The sequence below is a fragment of the Macrotis lagotis genome, chromosome 1 (assembly GCF_037893015.1).
Source record: "Macrotis lagotis isolate mMagLag1 chromosome 1, bilby.v1.9.chrom.fasta, whole genome shotgun sequence".
Classification (NCBI taxonomy): Eukaryota; Metazoa; Chordata; class Mammalia; order Peramelemorphia; family Peramelidae; genus Macrotis; species Macrotis lagotis.
This window is the reverse complement of record NC_133658.1, coordinates 800,668,722-800,682,575: the sequence shown is the minus strand read 5'-3', so window position 1 is coordinate 800,682,575 and position 13,854 is coordinate 800,668,722. Positions and strand designations below refer to the sequence as shown.

The 13,854-nt window shown below is 43.2% G+C and overlaps 1 protein-coding gene across 1 annotated transcript; it reads left to right on the top strand.

The window, feature by feature from the left end:
* Window positions 1-2,149: 2,149 nt before the first annotated feature.
* Window positions 2,150-12,288, top strand: KLHL35 (kelch like family member 35). The gene is made up of 6 exons (XM_074216888.1): window positions 2,150-3,252; window positions 3,996-4,180; window positions 5,088-5,206; window positions 7,265-7,453; window positions 10,103-10,291; window positions 11,802-12,288. Exons 1-6 carry the CDS (start codon window positions 2,399-2,401, stop codon window positions 12,024-12,026), a joined length of 1,761 nt encoding a protein of 586 aa, XP_074072989.1. The 5' UTR covers window positions 2,150-2,398; the 3' UTR covers window positions 12,027-12,288.
* The last annotated feature ends 1,566 nt before the right edge of the window (window positions 12,289-13,854 follow it).

The window sequence follows — 13,854 nt, the reverse complement described above, 5'->3', positions numbered from 1 at the left end:
AGTCTCAGACTGAGTGAACCTGAGAGGAGCTGCGTTGTTGTGTAATAACAAGGGGTATGGGAAGTCTGAAAGTGGAACTGGAGTAAGGGATGCCTGCTGTATGTCAGAAAACATTATAAACATTAGAAAGAAGCCAAAAGCTTTAGAGAAGATGCCAGGAAAGATGGTATCTTTAGGAAGATGGCAGATTTCAGTGAGCAACACAAATTTGAAGGAATGTACAAAAGAAGGGCTCTAGTATGAAAGGGTGTTGAACAATAAAAGAGAGGAAAGGAAGAACAGAGGAGAATGGATGCTTGGAAGGGTCAGGACAGAGTTAAAGATCTAGGAAAGAAGGGGGAATGATTGGCTGTGGTGGCTGATCCCACTCAGTGATCCAAGACACCTTGAGGGATCAGTTCATAGACCAAGAAACATCAGGAATAACCCACCTCAGTGGATAGTCAAGTTCCAGGAGATGGGTGTGACAGCTGCTCTAAACTGATTCTGGCTCTGATCCTTCCATTCCATTCCTGAACCGGTATTTTTGCAGGTAAAGAAACTGAGGTCCAAAGAGCATGACTTGAACATAGACAGACTCTTCTTTCTTTTTCCTCCTTGCACATTCTATCCCCTTCCCCACCACATTCCAACTGAGACTGCAAAGAGAGTAGTCCAAGACTTAGATATTTTACTAAGCCACAGGATACTTTAGGTCTAGGAAATGATGCCCTCTTTCCATTTGACAGGTGAGGAAAATGAAATCCTACAGAAAGGAAATAACTTTCCCAAAGTCATATGCTGGTAAATGACAGACCTGAGATCAGATTTCTTCACTCTTAGTTCATTTCTTTTTCCACTGTATCAGGTCATCTTACAATAAAAATAACTCATTTGCATATGTTTTAACTTTCCTCATGGAAGTTCTATGAAATAGAGAGTACATGGATGACCATGCAAGATCTTTCTTGTTGAGTTATTTCAGTCATGACCAAATTTTTGTGACCCCATTTGGAATGGTTTGCCATTCCCTTCTCCATTTTACTGATGAGAAAACTGAAGCAAACAGGGTTAAGTGACATGCCCAGGGTCACAAAGTTATAGTAGGTGTCTGAGGTCAAATTTAAGGTTGAGAAGATTTGTCTTTCTGACTATGGTGCCACCTAGCTGCCCCATGCAAGATCAAGAAAGGGCCAAACCCTCTATTAATATAGGAGATGATTAGAAACCATACCACAGAAGTTGAAGGATTTGAGATAATGCTAATAACTGAGGAGTTGTCAGTCAATAAACATAATAGTGCCAAGCACTCTGCTGTGATGAATCAGAAAGGACCTCACATAGAAGGTTTCACCTAGGCTGTTTTGAGAGAAGACAAGAATCTTTTCAGTGGATAAAGAGAGGGAAGGTGTGCAGTCCAAAATGGTGGCAGCCTGTGAAAGGGCCAGAGGGCTATGTAGGACAATTTTGAGTGGAATGGAAAAGGTTTGAAGGGAGAAATATGGCATAAGACTGGAGAAGGAAGTAGAAACCAGGTGGTAGAGAGTCCCAAGGGCCAACCTGAGGATTTTGCATTTTTTTCTAGGATCACTGAAAATTTTTGAGTAGGGCAGTGTTGTCATCAGACCCCTGTTTTCATAATATAAATTTGACAATTCTTTGGAGGACAGATTTGAAAAAGAAAGAGACTGGAAGCTGAGAAGCAATAATCCAAATGAGAGGCAATGAGGGTAAAAGCTATGTTAGTGAAGAACAGGCTTAGAATGAGTATTTTTATTTGTTCCAACATCTAAACAAAAATCTCCTCTCTGTCCTATATCAGCCCTCTGCAAAATAGGCATTAGGGATGGCTAGATAGCATAGTGGATAGAGCAACAGCCCTGGAGGCAGGAGTACCTGAGTTCGGTTTTTTTTTTGGTTTTTTTTTTTAGATTTTTTCAAGGCAATGGAGTTAAGTGGCTTCCCCAAGGCCACACGGCTAGGTAATTATTAAGTGTCTAAGGTTGGATTTGAACCCAGGTACTCCTGACTCCAAGGCTGGTGCTCTATCCACTGTGCCACCTAGCCGCCCCCGGAGTACCTGAGTTCAAATCCAGCCTCAGGCACTTAATAATTACCTAGCTATGTGGCCTTGACCAAGCCACTTAACTCCATTGCCTTGCAACAAAACTAAAAATAAAAATAAACTAAATAAAACTAAAAATAAAATAGGCATTAACGTTTCTTGGCTTGGGTTGAATTGAGGTATATGATCCCGCTCTGCAAATAAGTACTCAAGTAGTCAAGATAGGCGGTCTTGGACTAGACCCTGAATGATGGGGTTACAACCCACTTCCTCTCCTTTGCCCTCCCTCCTTAAAATCTTTGAAATATTGAGGAGAAAAGTCATTTCTCATTTGTTTATTTTTAATAAAACAGGATGCCTGAGAGCCCCACCAATAAGGAAGCAGAGTCTTATTCAGACCATCCAACCCATGATGTGCCCTCTGTTAGCTGTGATAATGTCCAGCACATCCAGCAGGTACTCAGTGTGTCCCAGCTCCGAGGTTCCCTAGCGGACATGGTCCTGCAGACTGGCAACTGTGACTTTCCTTGTCACCAGGCAGCCTTGTCAGATGGTAGCACCTACTTCCAGGCCCTATTTGCCGGTGTCGGGCATCAGAAGGATATGGTGTCCCTCCCTCAGGTCTCCCCAGGAGTCCTGGGCCTGCTCTTGGACCACCTCTATGGGGATGATGTGAGGCTATTGGAGGAGGATGCAGCTGCTCTGCTGGCCCTGTCTGACCTGCTGGGGGTGATTCCACTTCGAGAGGCCTGTGCTAACTTCCTAGAGGGTCAGCTTGGACCACAAAATTGCCTGGCTTTTCTCAAGTTGGCTCAGACATTCTCCTTGTCCTCACTGGCAGAGGGGAGCCACCGGGTAGTATGCCAGGCATTTCCAGAAGTCTCCATCCAACCTGAGTTCCTGGAGCTGGAGTTGGCCCAGGTGACTGAGCTGCTGGCTGATGACAATCTTGTGGTTGCTAGAGAGGAGGCTGTGTTTGAGGCTGCCATGCGCTGGGTGCGCCATGATCCTTCTGCCAGACAAAGACAGCTGTCCTGCCTGTTGGAGCAGGTTCGGCTTCCCCTTCTGGCCCCAGACTACTTCCTGGAGAAAGTAGAGGCTGATGAGATGGTTCAGGCTAGTCGGGAGTGCTACCCATTTCTGCTGGAGGCCCGCCAGTGCTTCATCCTCGGGAGGGAGGGCAGCTCATGGAGAACAACCCCCAGAAGGTAAGGGGTCCTCCAGTCCCCCCAGAACCAAAGGGAGTTCTGGGGGGACACAAGGCTCTTGCCCTGGGGAACCCTGGGATGGCATAAAATCAACAGATGTATCAGTGAAACTGATATCAATGAAAATTAGGAGGGTAGTTGATTAGTCAGTGGAACCAGATGGAATCAGGGTCATCAGAATAGTGGTTAGGGGTCTGTGGAGGAAGGGGGAAAGTTTGGATGGGGAATGGTGATAGTGTGGTATCCAGCATGACTTTTTAAAGTAGCATTTTATTTTTTCCAATTACATGTAAAGACAAATTTTAATATTCATTTAAAAAAATTTTGGAGCTCAGCAATATCGATGGTCAATGATCTAAAAGGTCAGTCCCTTAGAGATCAGAGTATTCAGTAGATAGTAGTCTAAATGATCAGTGGTCAGTGGGATGGAGGTCAGTGACTTAGAGATCAGATAGATTAGTCATCATTAAATGATGGAGAAATCAGTAGAATGAAGGTCAATGGAATTAATATTCAGAGATCAGAGGGTCTCTGATGGGGTCCATCCTCAAGTAGGTAAATGGGATTAGTGATCATTCCTGAGGGGGATGCATGCAGGTCAGTTGTCAATGGATGGGATTAATGGTGGAGGGGAAGGGGGTCAGTCAGCAACCTGAGAAATTAATGGAATTCATGGTCTCTTATTGGGTAGTCCAGAGAAGGGCAGCTGGCTGCCTCCATCCCTCCCTTCCCCCTGGTGTTAGGTTTATGGATCTGGCCGAAGTGATCGTGATGGTTGGTGGCTGTGACAGGACAGGGCTCCTGACACTCCCCTTTGCTAGTGCCTATCATCCACGGAGCTGCCAATGGAAGTCGCTACCTAGTGTTCCTGGCTGTACCAAGTCTGAGTTTGCCATGTGTGCCATGAAGAATGATGTCTACCTCTCAGGTGAGGGCCTACTTGAATTGGCTTCTTCCAGGTTCTCCTTTCTACCAAGGACAGAGTGTGAAGTAATGTCATCCTCTCCTGCTCCACTACTAGCCTTCATTCTTCCCATCCAGAATGTGTAATTAAGATTTTAAAAAAGGAGCCTGGAAAACATAGAGGCTAATTCCCCAATTTACAGATAAGTAGACTGAGGTCCAGAAAAGAGATGAGATTTACCTATGTTATGTAGGAAGTCAATGACTAGATCCAAAAGGGGAACTATGCCATTTAGTCTATATAGTAGGTCCACATAGTCTATATAGCAGGGGCAGAAAACTTCTAGTCTACCAACAAAATCATTTGGACTGGCAACTACAAGTGGAATTCAAAATTCAATAAATCTAGGAGTTTTTTAGGAGTGAATTAGTTAAATGTTTGACAGACTATAGCAGGTTAATTTTTCAGTTTTGGCCCTTGGCAGAAGAAAGGTTACCCATCCCTGAACTAAGCAATTCCCTTTTGTTACCTGACCTTAAATTACTCCATCTCTAAAATGATGAGGTTAAACTAGATGGTCTTATCTCTCCACATCCTGCTCTACCACTCTAAGATAGGAGTTCCTTTGCAACTGACATTTATTTTTCTAAGGTTTTTGCAAGGCAGTGGGGTTAAGTGGCTTGCTTAAGACCACACAGCTAGGTAATTATTAAGTGTCTCAGGTTGGATTTGAACTCAGGTCCTGACTTCAGGGCTGGTACTCTATTCACTGTGCCACTTAGCCACCCCAACAGCTGACATTTTTTTAAGATCTCTTCCATTGTCAACATTATATATTTTCTGTTCTAAGGTCCCTTCCAGGTCAACTATTCTCTGTTCTATATTCTAAGGTCTTTTCTGTCTCTGACATTCTATGGTTCACTTTCCTCAGGTGGCCATATTCACAGCCGTGACTTCTGGATGTTCCAGTTTCAGCTGCAGACTTGGGTCAGAGCAGCCTCCCTGAATGAGGGCAGGTGGAGGCACAAGATGGCAGTCTTGCAAGGGCGGGTAGGTGGGCCCCACCATCTGGGTCACAACTCTCTTGAGTCTCCTAGCTTCCCACAGTTGCCCCCTAGAAACTTTCATCCCAAGGTTGGACTTGTCCAGAAGACTCAAAGTCCAGAGTCCCACAGTTCTAGGGATGTGTAAGGCCAGCAATAATGTGACAGAGACATAACAGGTATCCCTAAGGCCAGGGGAGTAGACTGACTAATCAAATATGATATTTGTAAAAAGAACTTAGCTCAGTTAGCACTTCTTAAATACTTTCTCCCTGATCTTTAGGGTCATCTAAAGAGTCTGTGTCCCCCGAGGACTTAAAGTTTAATAAGGAGAGACGACATGCATCTATAGAAGCACAAATAAGATACATAAAAACAGACAAAAACTGACTTTGGATGAAGAGGTCCCAGATCTTTAGAATTTGCATATATAACCTATCCCTAATTATTTTCCCCTTTCTGTTGCTGCCTCCAAAGCTGCCCTTGTCTGCCATCTGCTCCTGCTCCCACTTCTGGCCCCCATCTCCATGCAGCAGAGATGGCTCATTTCTAAGGTTGATTTATAAAGGAAAAGGAATATACAGATTTGTAATTGTGAGGTCATTAGAATAAAGGGCCAGAATCTACCCAGTTCCAAACTAAATGGACTAAAACTTCCCAAGATGTTCTCTGGAGTTATATTTCCTTCCTTTCTAGGTCCACATGAAATTGGTATCTTCAACAGAACCATAACCAGGGTAGGGTGTTTGGGACTTTGTCCCAGGGTCCTGATACCACTTGCAGTCCTTTAGCAGTTAGAGACATCTGAGTTTAGCACATAGTTTATAAAATTAGTTAAATTAGGAAACTATCAAGGGAACTCCCTGGCAGCCTCCCATCAGATAAGCTCCTCCTCACCCACCCTTTGCCATTTTCTTCAATAACAGCCTCACAGTATTTTAGGGTGTCCACAGCCCCCCCAACCAAAAAACACCCTCAAACAACTGAATTAAGATCTTGTCAAACTGCTTACACTCAGGACAAAAATTTCTAGGTAATAGTTCTAGAACCGTGCCATGTGTATTTGGAACTGATGCTTGATAAAGGTCACTGATTGAGTCTACAATTCCCAGTTCCTTTTTTTAAAATCCCATCAGTTGGGGGCAGCTAGGTGGCATAGTGGATAAAGCACTGGCCTTGGAGTCAGGAGGACCTGGGTTCAAATCCAGTCTCAGACACTTAATAATTACCTAGCTGTGTAGCCTTGGGCAAGCCACTTAACCCCATTTGCCTTGCAAAAACCTAAAAAAAAAAAAACATCCCATCAATAATCCTCCAATGATGTGGCACCCTGCTCCAATTTCTACCTCATCCTTACCTATTTACCATCTTCCCCTTACCACCCACCCCCCCCCAACAAAAAAAGAGAAACCCACAAGGGAAAGAAAAGAAAATACACAAATTTCCCATTACTTCAGAAAGAGATTGTCACCATTCTGAAAAATACATTGGCAACTCACAGACCTTTACAAACACAAGAGACTTTAACTCCCTCCTTATTTTACAGAAAAGAAAACTGAGTCCCAAAGAAGGTAAGACTTGTCCAAAGTTACGATTTTGCTAAGAGAAGGACTTGAATTCAGGACTTTGAACTTTAAGTGCACATTCCTTCCATTAAGCCAAGATCACCTCATAAAGATCCATGACTTGGTTGGAAGCACTTAAGATTTCTGATAACTGGCTGAAGTGGTGAGGAAGGATTTCCTAGAGGATGAGGGATTTGACCCAGACCTTAAAGAGCAGATAACATTAAGTGGGTAGAGAGAAAGGAGGAGGGCATGGAAGGAAAGGGAAGGGAAGGAAGGAGGGGAGATCCAGGAAAAAGATTAACTGACCAGAGCAGAGGCTTCACAGACTAGGGAAGTGTTGAGAGATCTGGCTGTAGAGGTGGACTGAGATCAGGTAAGTTAGAAAGCCTGAAATCAGAGTTCAGGAATTTGGACATGATCTTGTGGGCAGTGGAAAATCATTGCAGGAAATCCTCACTGATCACTTGGTCCTCTGGGACTCCTCCTCCGTTTCCCAGCTCTATGCTGTGGGAGGCTTTGACGGTGTCTGCCGCCTGGGGAGTGTGGAGTGTTATGACCCCTTCTCCAACACCTGGACCCCCATAACTCCGCTCCTGGAGGCTGTGAGCTCAGCAGCTGTGGTTCCTTGCTGCAATAAGCTCTATGTGATTGGAGGTGCTGTGGACAACAGTGCCAATACAGACAAGGTGAGCCAAGGAAAGGAGTGGGTGTGGGGAAATGGGAGGGTGGAGACAAGGGAGATGACAACTTTCCTCGGGAGCCTCTTTTGCCCAGAGGGACTGCTGTCTATTAACAGGTGATTTGAGATCTCTGGTTTTATGTAGAATCATCCTTTTCCTTCCTAATCAAATACAAGGGCCTTGCACTTAGTCTAGTCTGACGGCTCTTGGTTCAATTTGACTAAACAGATCCAAAGTTAACATTTTTAAACATTTATATGCCTCAGATGCTGAGAGAGACAGACCTGGATAAGACCCATTTCTTGCCCTTGGGAAGTTCCATGTTCATTATGAAGGCTATGCACACATTACTGAGAGTTAAAAATAAAACAGCTAGGTAGGGCAGTGGATAGAGCAACTAGCCCTGGAGTCAGGAGGATCTCAGTCAAGATCTAGTCTCAGAAACTTAATACTTGCTTAGCTGTGTGACTATGGGCAAGTCACCTAAACCCATTGCCTTGCAAAAAAAAAAAGATCCTGTCTCAGACATTTAGCAGTGTGACCCTGGGCAAAGGACTTAACCCTAATTACCTCTCCCCACCCCCAAAAACCATGAGAGGAATAAAATATCATGAAATGGAAAGGAAATAATGTTTTTGCTTTCTGAAGAAGGTAGCACCCAAGTTGGTCTGAAGAATAAAGTTTTTACTCCAATCCAATGATGGATGTGCAAGGCAGTATGAATACAAAGACCAAAAACAGTCCCTACCTTCAAGACCCTTCCATCCAATCTGAGGTGGCAGGAGAAGGAAGGGGAACTGTTGGAAATGGGGAAGGGATCTGAATGAGTTGGGGTTAACTTGAGCAGAGGCACCCAGATAAAAAAAGCAAAGTATTCATAGAGAAGGAAAAAAAGTGGTTATAAGATTCAAGGGGGTTTCAGAGGTCATCTAGTCAAATCCCTCACTTTATACAAAGACAAAACAGTACAGGAGAAATCACCATATTTCCCCATATATAAGATGCACACTTTGTGAAAAATGTGGGGTCTGAAAACAGGTTGCTTCTTATACAGTGGCTGTAGATTTTTTACTTTGCATTTCCCACTTTTTTGCGCTTGTCTTTGCGCTCATTGCTTCAAATTTGTTACTTATATATTAGGTTATGTTTTTGTCATGTTCTGCCCAGAAATGGCTCAGAAAGGATTTTCATCCAGTGCTGAATTCAAGTGAAGGGAAATCATGCTGCTGACCATCAGTTTGGTCATCCTCCAAATGAGAAAACAATCTGAGACTGGCTATGGGAAGAAGAAATCCAACTGAAAACGCTGCGGCAGAAATAGGCCATGAGAGGCAAGTCAGCCAAATGGCCTGATATAGAGAGGGAATTGAAGAGACGGATTAAAGAGCGAAGGGCAAGTGAAATCTGTGTCCACAGAGATGGTTGTTGAACCTTGCTGAGGCAAAAAGAATTGCTGGTGAAAAAAAGATGCCTGAAAGCTATGAGCAGAAGGTCCTTAAATTTCATGATGAATAAAACTTGGGTTCAATAACTTTAAATAAATTTTTTCAAATTTTGGGCCCCAAAATTAAAGTGCATCTTATGCATGGGTAAATATGGTAAATGAGCCTCTTCTTGCCCTAGGTCACACAGGCCTTAAGTGTCAAAGGTAGGATTCGAATTCAGGTCCTTTGCCTCCAGTGGCCAGGGCTCTTTCCACTTTTCTAAGCTCCTTCCCTTAATTTGGCTTTCATTTGAATAGAGCACACTATACAGGAAAACAAGCAGGGGAGTAAAAGACAAGCTGAGGCTAGAATGCAGATGACTTTGAATGAGAGGCCAAGGAAACTGGGCTCAGTTTTATAGGCAGGGAGAGCCCAATTTTAAGCAGAAGATAAGGACATGGTCAGACTGGTAGCTACAGTGGGGATAGGATGAAGAGGAAGGACACTGGAGGCAAGGTGACTTATTAGAAGGCTATTGCAATAGTCCAAATAAGAAGAGATAAGTTCAGAATAAGTGAAGGAATGGAGAGAAAGGGATGGATTTGAGAAAGGCAGAGATAGGATTCACGTCTATTCTTTGTAGCTTGAAAAATCTCAACTATCTAGGGATTCCTTACTTTTTTCTATCATGGACTTCTATGGGGCCCTTTTCAGAATTTTGCTTTTAAATGAATAAAATGAAATATATAGAATTACAAAAGAAATAATTGCATTAAAATAGTGTTTTTATTGTTCAGTTGTGTCTGACTCTTCATAACTTCATTTGGGGTTTTCTTTTTTTCTTTCAAAAAAAACGGAGTGGTTTGCCATTTCTTTCTCCAGTTCGTTTTATAGATGAAGAACTGAGGCAAAAAGGGTTAGAGACTCGCCCAGGGTCACACAGTTAGTGTCTGATCTGGATTTGAACTCAGGTCACTTCCCAGTTTTCTAAGCAAGGATGTAATATTACACTGTAGCTTACATTTGCTATTATTAATAATGATGATAATAACAAATAATAATTCAAATTTATATAGGGTTTTAAGGTTTGCAAAGCATTATTCATTTGATTCTACAGACAAAGGTGATATGACTGGGAGGGCTGAGGCTCTGACCCTCTCATCTCCAACTGACTTTCTAGCACTGACGGAATTCATCTCCTTCCCCTGGCCCTGCTGACTTCCTCCCTCAGGTGCAATGCTTTGATCCTGGGAAAGACAAGTGGAGTCTCCTTTCTCCAGCCCCATTCACCCAGAGATGTATAGAAGCTGTGGCATTGGATGACATCATCTATGTGGTGGGGGGTCTCCTGAGCAAGATCTTCAGCTATGATCCACGAAGAGATCTCTGGGCAGAGGCAGCTTCACTCCCTGGGCCCCTGGTAAGTAGGAGGCCTGTGTTCCATCTAGGTTCCTTTTGGGGAGAGGGGAGAAATAAAATGAAAGGAGGGGAAGCCCCAAAGGGACAAGATAATTCCTGCTATTGTGGTGACCTAAGATTCTTCCCATTTCAGACATTCTGTATTTTAAGGCAAGGCTCTTTAACTGGAATCCACGGACCTTGGATAGATAAGTTTCAGGGGGTCCATAAATTTGGATGAGAAAAAAGTTACATTTTTATTTCAGTGAAATCAGTAATGTTATATATTTTCCTTTTTTTGGGGGGGTTAGGGGTTTTTTTGCAAGGCAATGGGGTTAAGTGACTTGCTCAAGGCCACACAGCTAGGCAATTATTAAGTGTCTGAGGCCAGATTTGAACTCAGGTACTCCTGATTCCAGGGCTGATGCTCTATCCCCTGCACCACCTAGCCTCCCCAAAAACATTATTCTTAAAAAGGGTCCATAGATTTCAACAAACTGACTGTTCTCAAGTCTCTTCCAACTCTGACATTCTCTGTTCTAAGGTCTCTCCCAACTCTGACATTCCTTGTTCCTGAAGCATTCCCAGCTCTGATGTTCCATGTCTTAATTTGTCTTCTAGGACTGACATTCTTTTTTTTTTTACAGAGTTTATACTTTTCAAAGCATTTTATCATCTACAACTTCATTTGACTTTCCCTAAAATCTTGTGAGGATATCCAGTCAATGGTCATGATCCCCAGAGCGAGAAAACTGATGGCTAATTTTCAAAGGCAGAGAGGCTGAAACTTTCCCAGTTACACAGTACAAGGCAACTAGACAGCTCAGTGGATTCGAGTGCTGGCTGTGGAACCAGGAAAACTTGGATTCAAATCCAGCCTCAGACACTTGCTAGCTGTGTGAACCTGGACAAGTCACTTAACCTTTTTGTCTTAGTCCATGAAGGGACTAAGTGGTCAACCACTTCTGTATCTTTCCCAAGAAAACCCTATAGACAGTAAGATTCACAGAGTCTTGAGAGTCAGACATGATTCAATAAGATTAATATGCTGGAGAACTCAGTCATTTTCTTGACTTTGATGCTGAATTGATTGTCTGGCTCCTCCCAAGGACAAGGCAGAGGATGGGTGGTATCAATATCTTGGCAAGGGATGAAGGGTTTAGAGCTTCTAAGAGGGAAATCTTAGCTTTTGTGAAACTATATTAACTATATTTTATATATAGAATCACAGAAGATTTTAAAGCTGAGGGATAGAAAGGACCTCAGAGAGCAGCAAGTTCAGATCCACCATTTTACAGAGGAAACTGAAGTCCAGAGAGAGGAAATCATTTGTTGAGTAACACAACTGATAAGAGGGAGAGTTGCATGAGTACTCACACAACTCTGAGAATTTAGGAGTCCACAATGGTGATATGACACAGATGTTCTATAATGATTATTTCCTGGCTCTCTCATTCCCAAATCCGACACATTTAGTACTGACCTGGCTAGGTAAGGCAGGTACCAAGTACATCTATCTCTTTGCCTTCCAGGAGAGCTGTGGACTGACTGTTTGTGGCAGGAGAATCTATATCCTTGGTGGTCGGGACTCAAGAGGAGAAGGCACAGACAAGACCTTTGCCTTTGACCCACTGAGTGGGCACTTAGAAAACCAACCACCCCTGCAACGATGCACCAGTGCCCATGGCTGCGTCACCATCCTTCAGCACCTGGGCCAGGGACAGACCTACCCCAAAAGGCAGGGGAGGTCTAGCTGAGCTCTGAGCTTCAGGACATAGGCCTCTGCCTTCACTCTTGTGAAAACTTTGAACAAAAATCCCATTAACTTATTTTCCCCTTTTCTTATAGAATTAAGACCTGATTTTAGTCTCATTCATTCACAGTGGCAAGTGTGTTATTTCTGAATGCAGACAGACCCTGTTGGATTTCACTCATCTTGTGCTTGTCAGGGTTCAGAAGTAGAAGGGACCTTAGAGATCATCTAGTCCAACATCTTTTCCTGTATATAAATGAGGAAACTGAGAAGTCACGTGGCCAAGTAAAATGTTAAGATTAAACAAAAGCCAGGTTTTCTGAGTCACCAAACACAGAGCTAGACCACAGTTCAGAAAACATACTTAAAGCACCTGTGACCAAGAAACTTAGAGAGATTTTAAAAAAAAGACAAACAAGTAGATTTATTTATCAAAAGAGATATCTTGAATGTTGTCTCTGAATGTGGTACTATGCAAAGAGCTCTGGGCTTTGAACCAGGAGACTTCCCTGGAAATCACTGCAGGCACTCTGGATCTAGGTTTTTCCCACTCTTTAAAATGAGAGGGTTGAACTAAATGATTTCTAAGTTCTCTTCCAGCTCTGACATTTCCTGTTCTAAATCCTTTCCTGCTCTGACATTCCCTGTTCTAAGACCCTTTCCTGTTCTGACATTCCCTGTTCTAAGGACCTTTTCAGGTCTGACAATCAATGTTCTTAGGTCCCTTACAGATCTAATAGTTTATACATTAAGAGCAATTCTAACTCTGCGTTCTATGATGTAGAATTTTATAATCTAGTCATTCATATCCCAGAAGCTGACAGAGGGAAGCAGGTTTTGGCTCTCTTGTCTCTAAAATTCTACCCCCATTCCTCATTTGCACATAGATTACTTTCTGAAGGCAAAGAGTTCACATGTTTCTCATTGAGCTCTGATGAGAAGCATGGTATTCCCATCATGCCTCCCCTGGATCTTCCTTTGCCCACAGCCCCCCTGGAGGCATGGTGCTGAGGCTTCCCCAGCTGGGGCCAGGCTCATCAAAAATCCTGTTGTCCAGCTGAGCCTGGGGTCCAGACTGATTAACCAGGATTAAAGGCACTGAGACCATCTGGAAGCCACTGATAATGACAGAGGAGGCTGCCCCCCCCAACCCCTCATCCCATCATAGCAATCTCTAGGATCACTTCTGGCAAAGGAGAGTCAGTTCAGAAGCACCAGGGATGCAGGGGATCAGGAATGGGACAGGGCAACATGGACATTTCCCCCTTAAGCAGCTCCCAAATCCATCCCTTCAACCAGATTGCAAAAGTCCAGGCAAATCAAAATGAATCCTTCCCTAAAACCAATAGGCATCTTAATAACATTTGATGAATTTAGTTGACAATATTCTCTGAGTAGGGAACTGTGTATTGTAAAGGGGTGATAAAAATGTGAGAGATAGCCACTAGCCTCAGGGAAGCCCCTGATTTGAAGATGGGGGAAGAGGAAAAACAGACATGTACTTCTGCATGTGTTAATTGCCCAGTCTGACCCACTATGGAAAAGCACCTTGTAACCTTTTCTCCCCGATCAAAATATTCTGACAGATGAATGAGAAAGGTGACTAGAATAGCTTAGAGGTAATGAGTGAGATGAGGGAAGCAGCATAAGCCTTAAATCAAGATCCAATGGATGAGACCTGGACTCTCCATTAACTCTGAGGAAATGGATGAAGAAAGACGTTATCTCTAAGAGCCTCAATTTCTTCCTCTGACTTTGAAGACATTGGACTAGATCAGGGATTCTTAAGCAGGGATATATAAATTAGGTTTTTTACTATCTTGAAAGCTGTA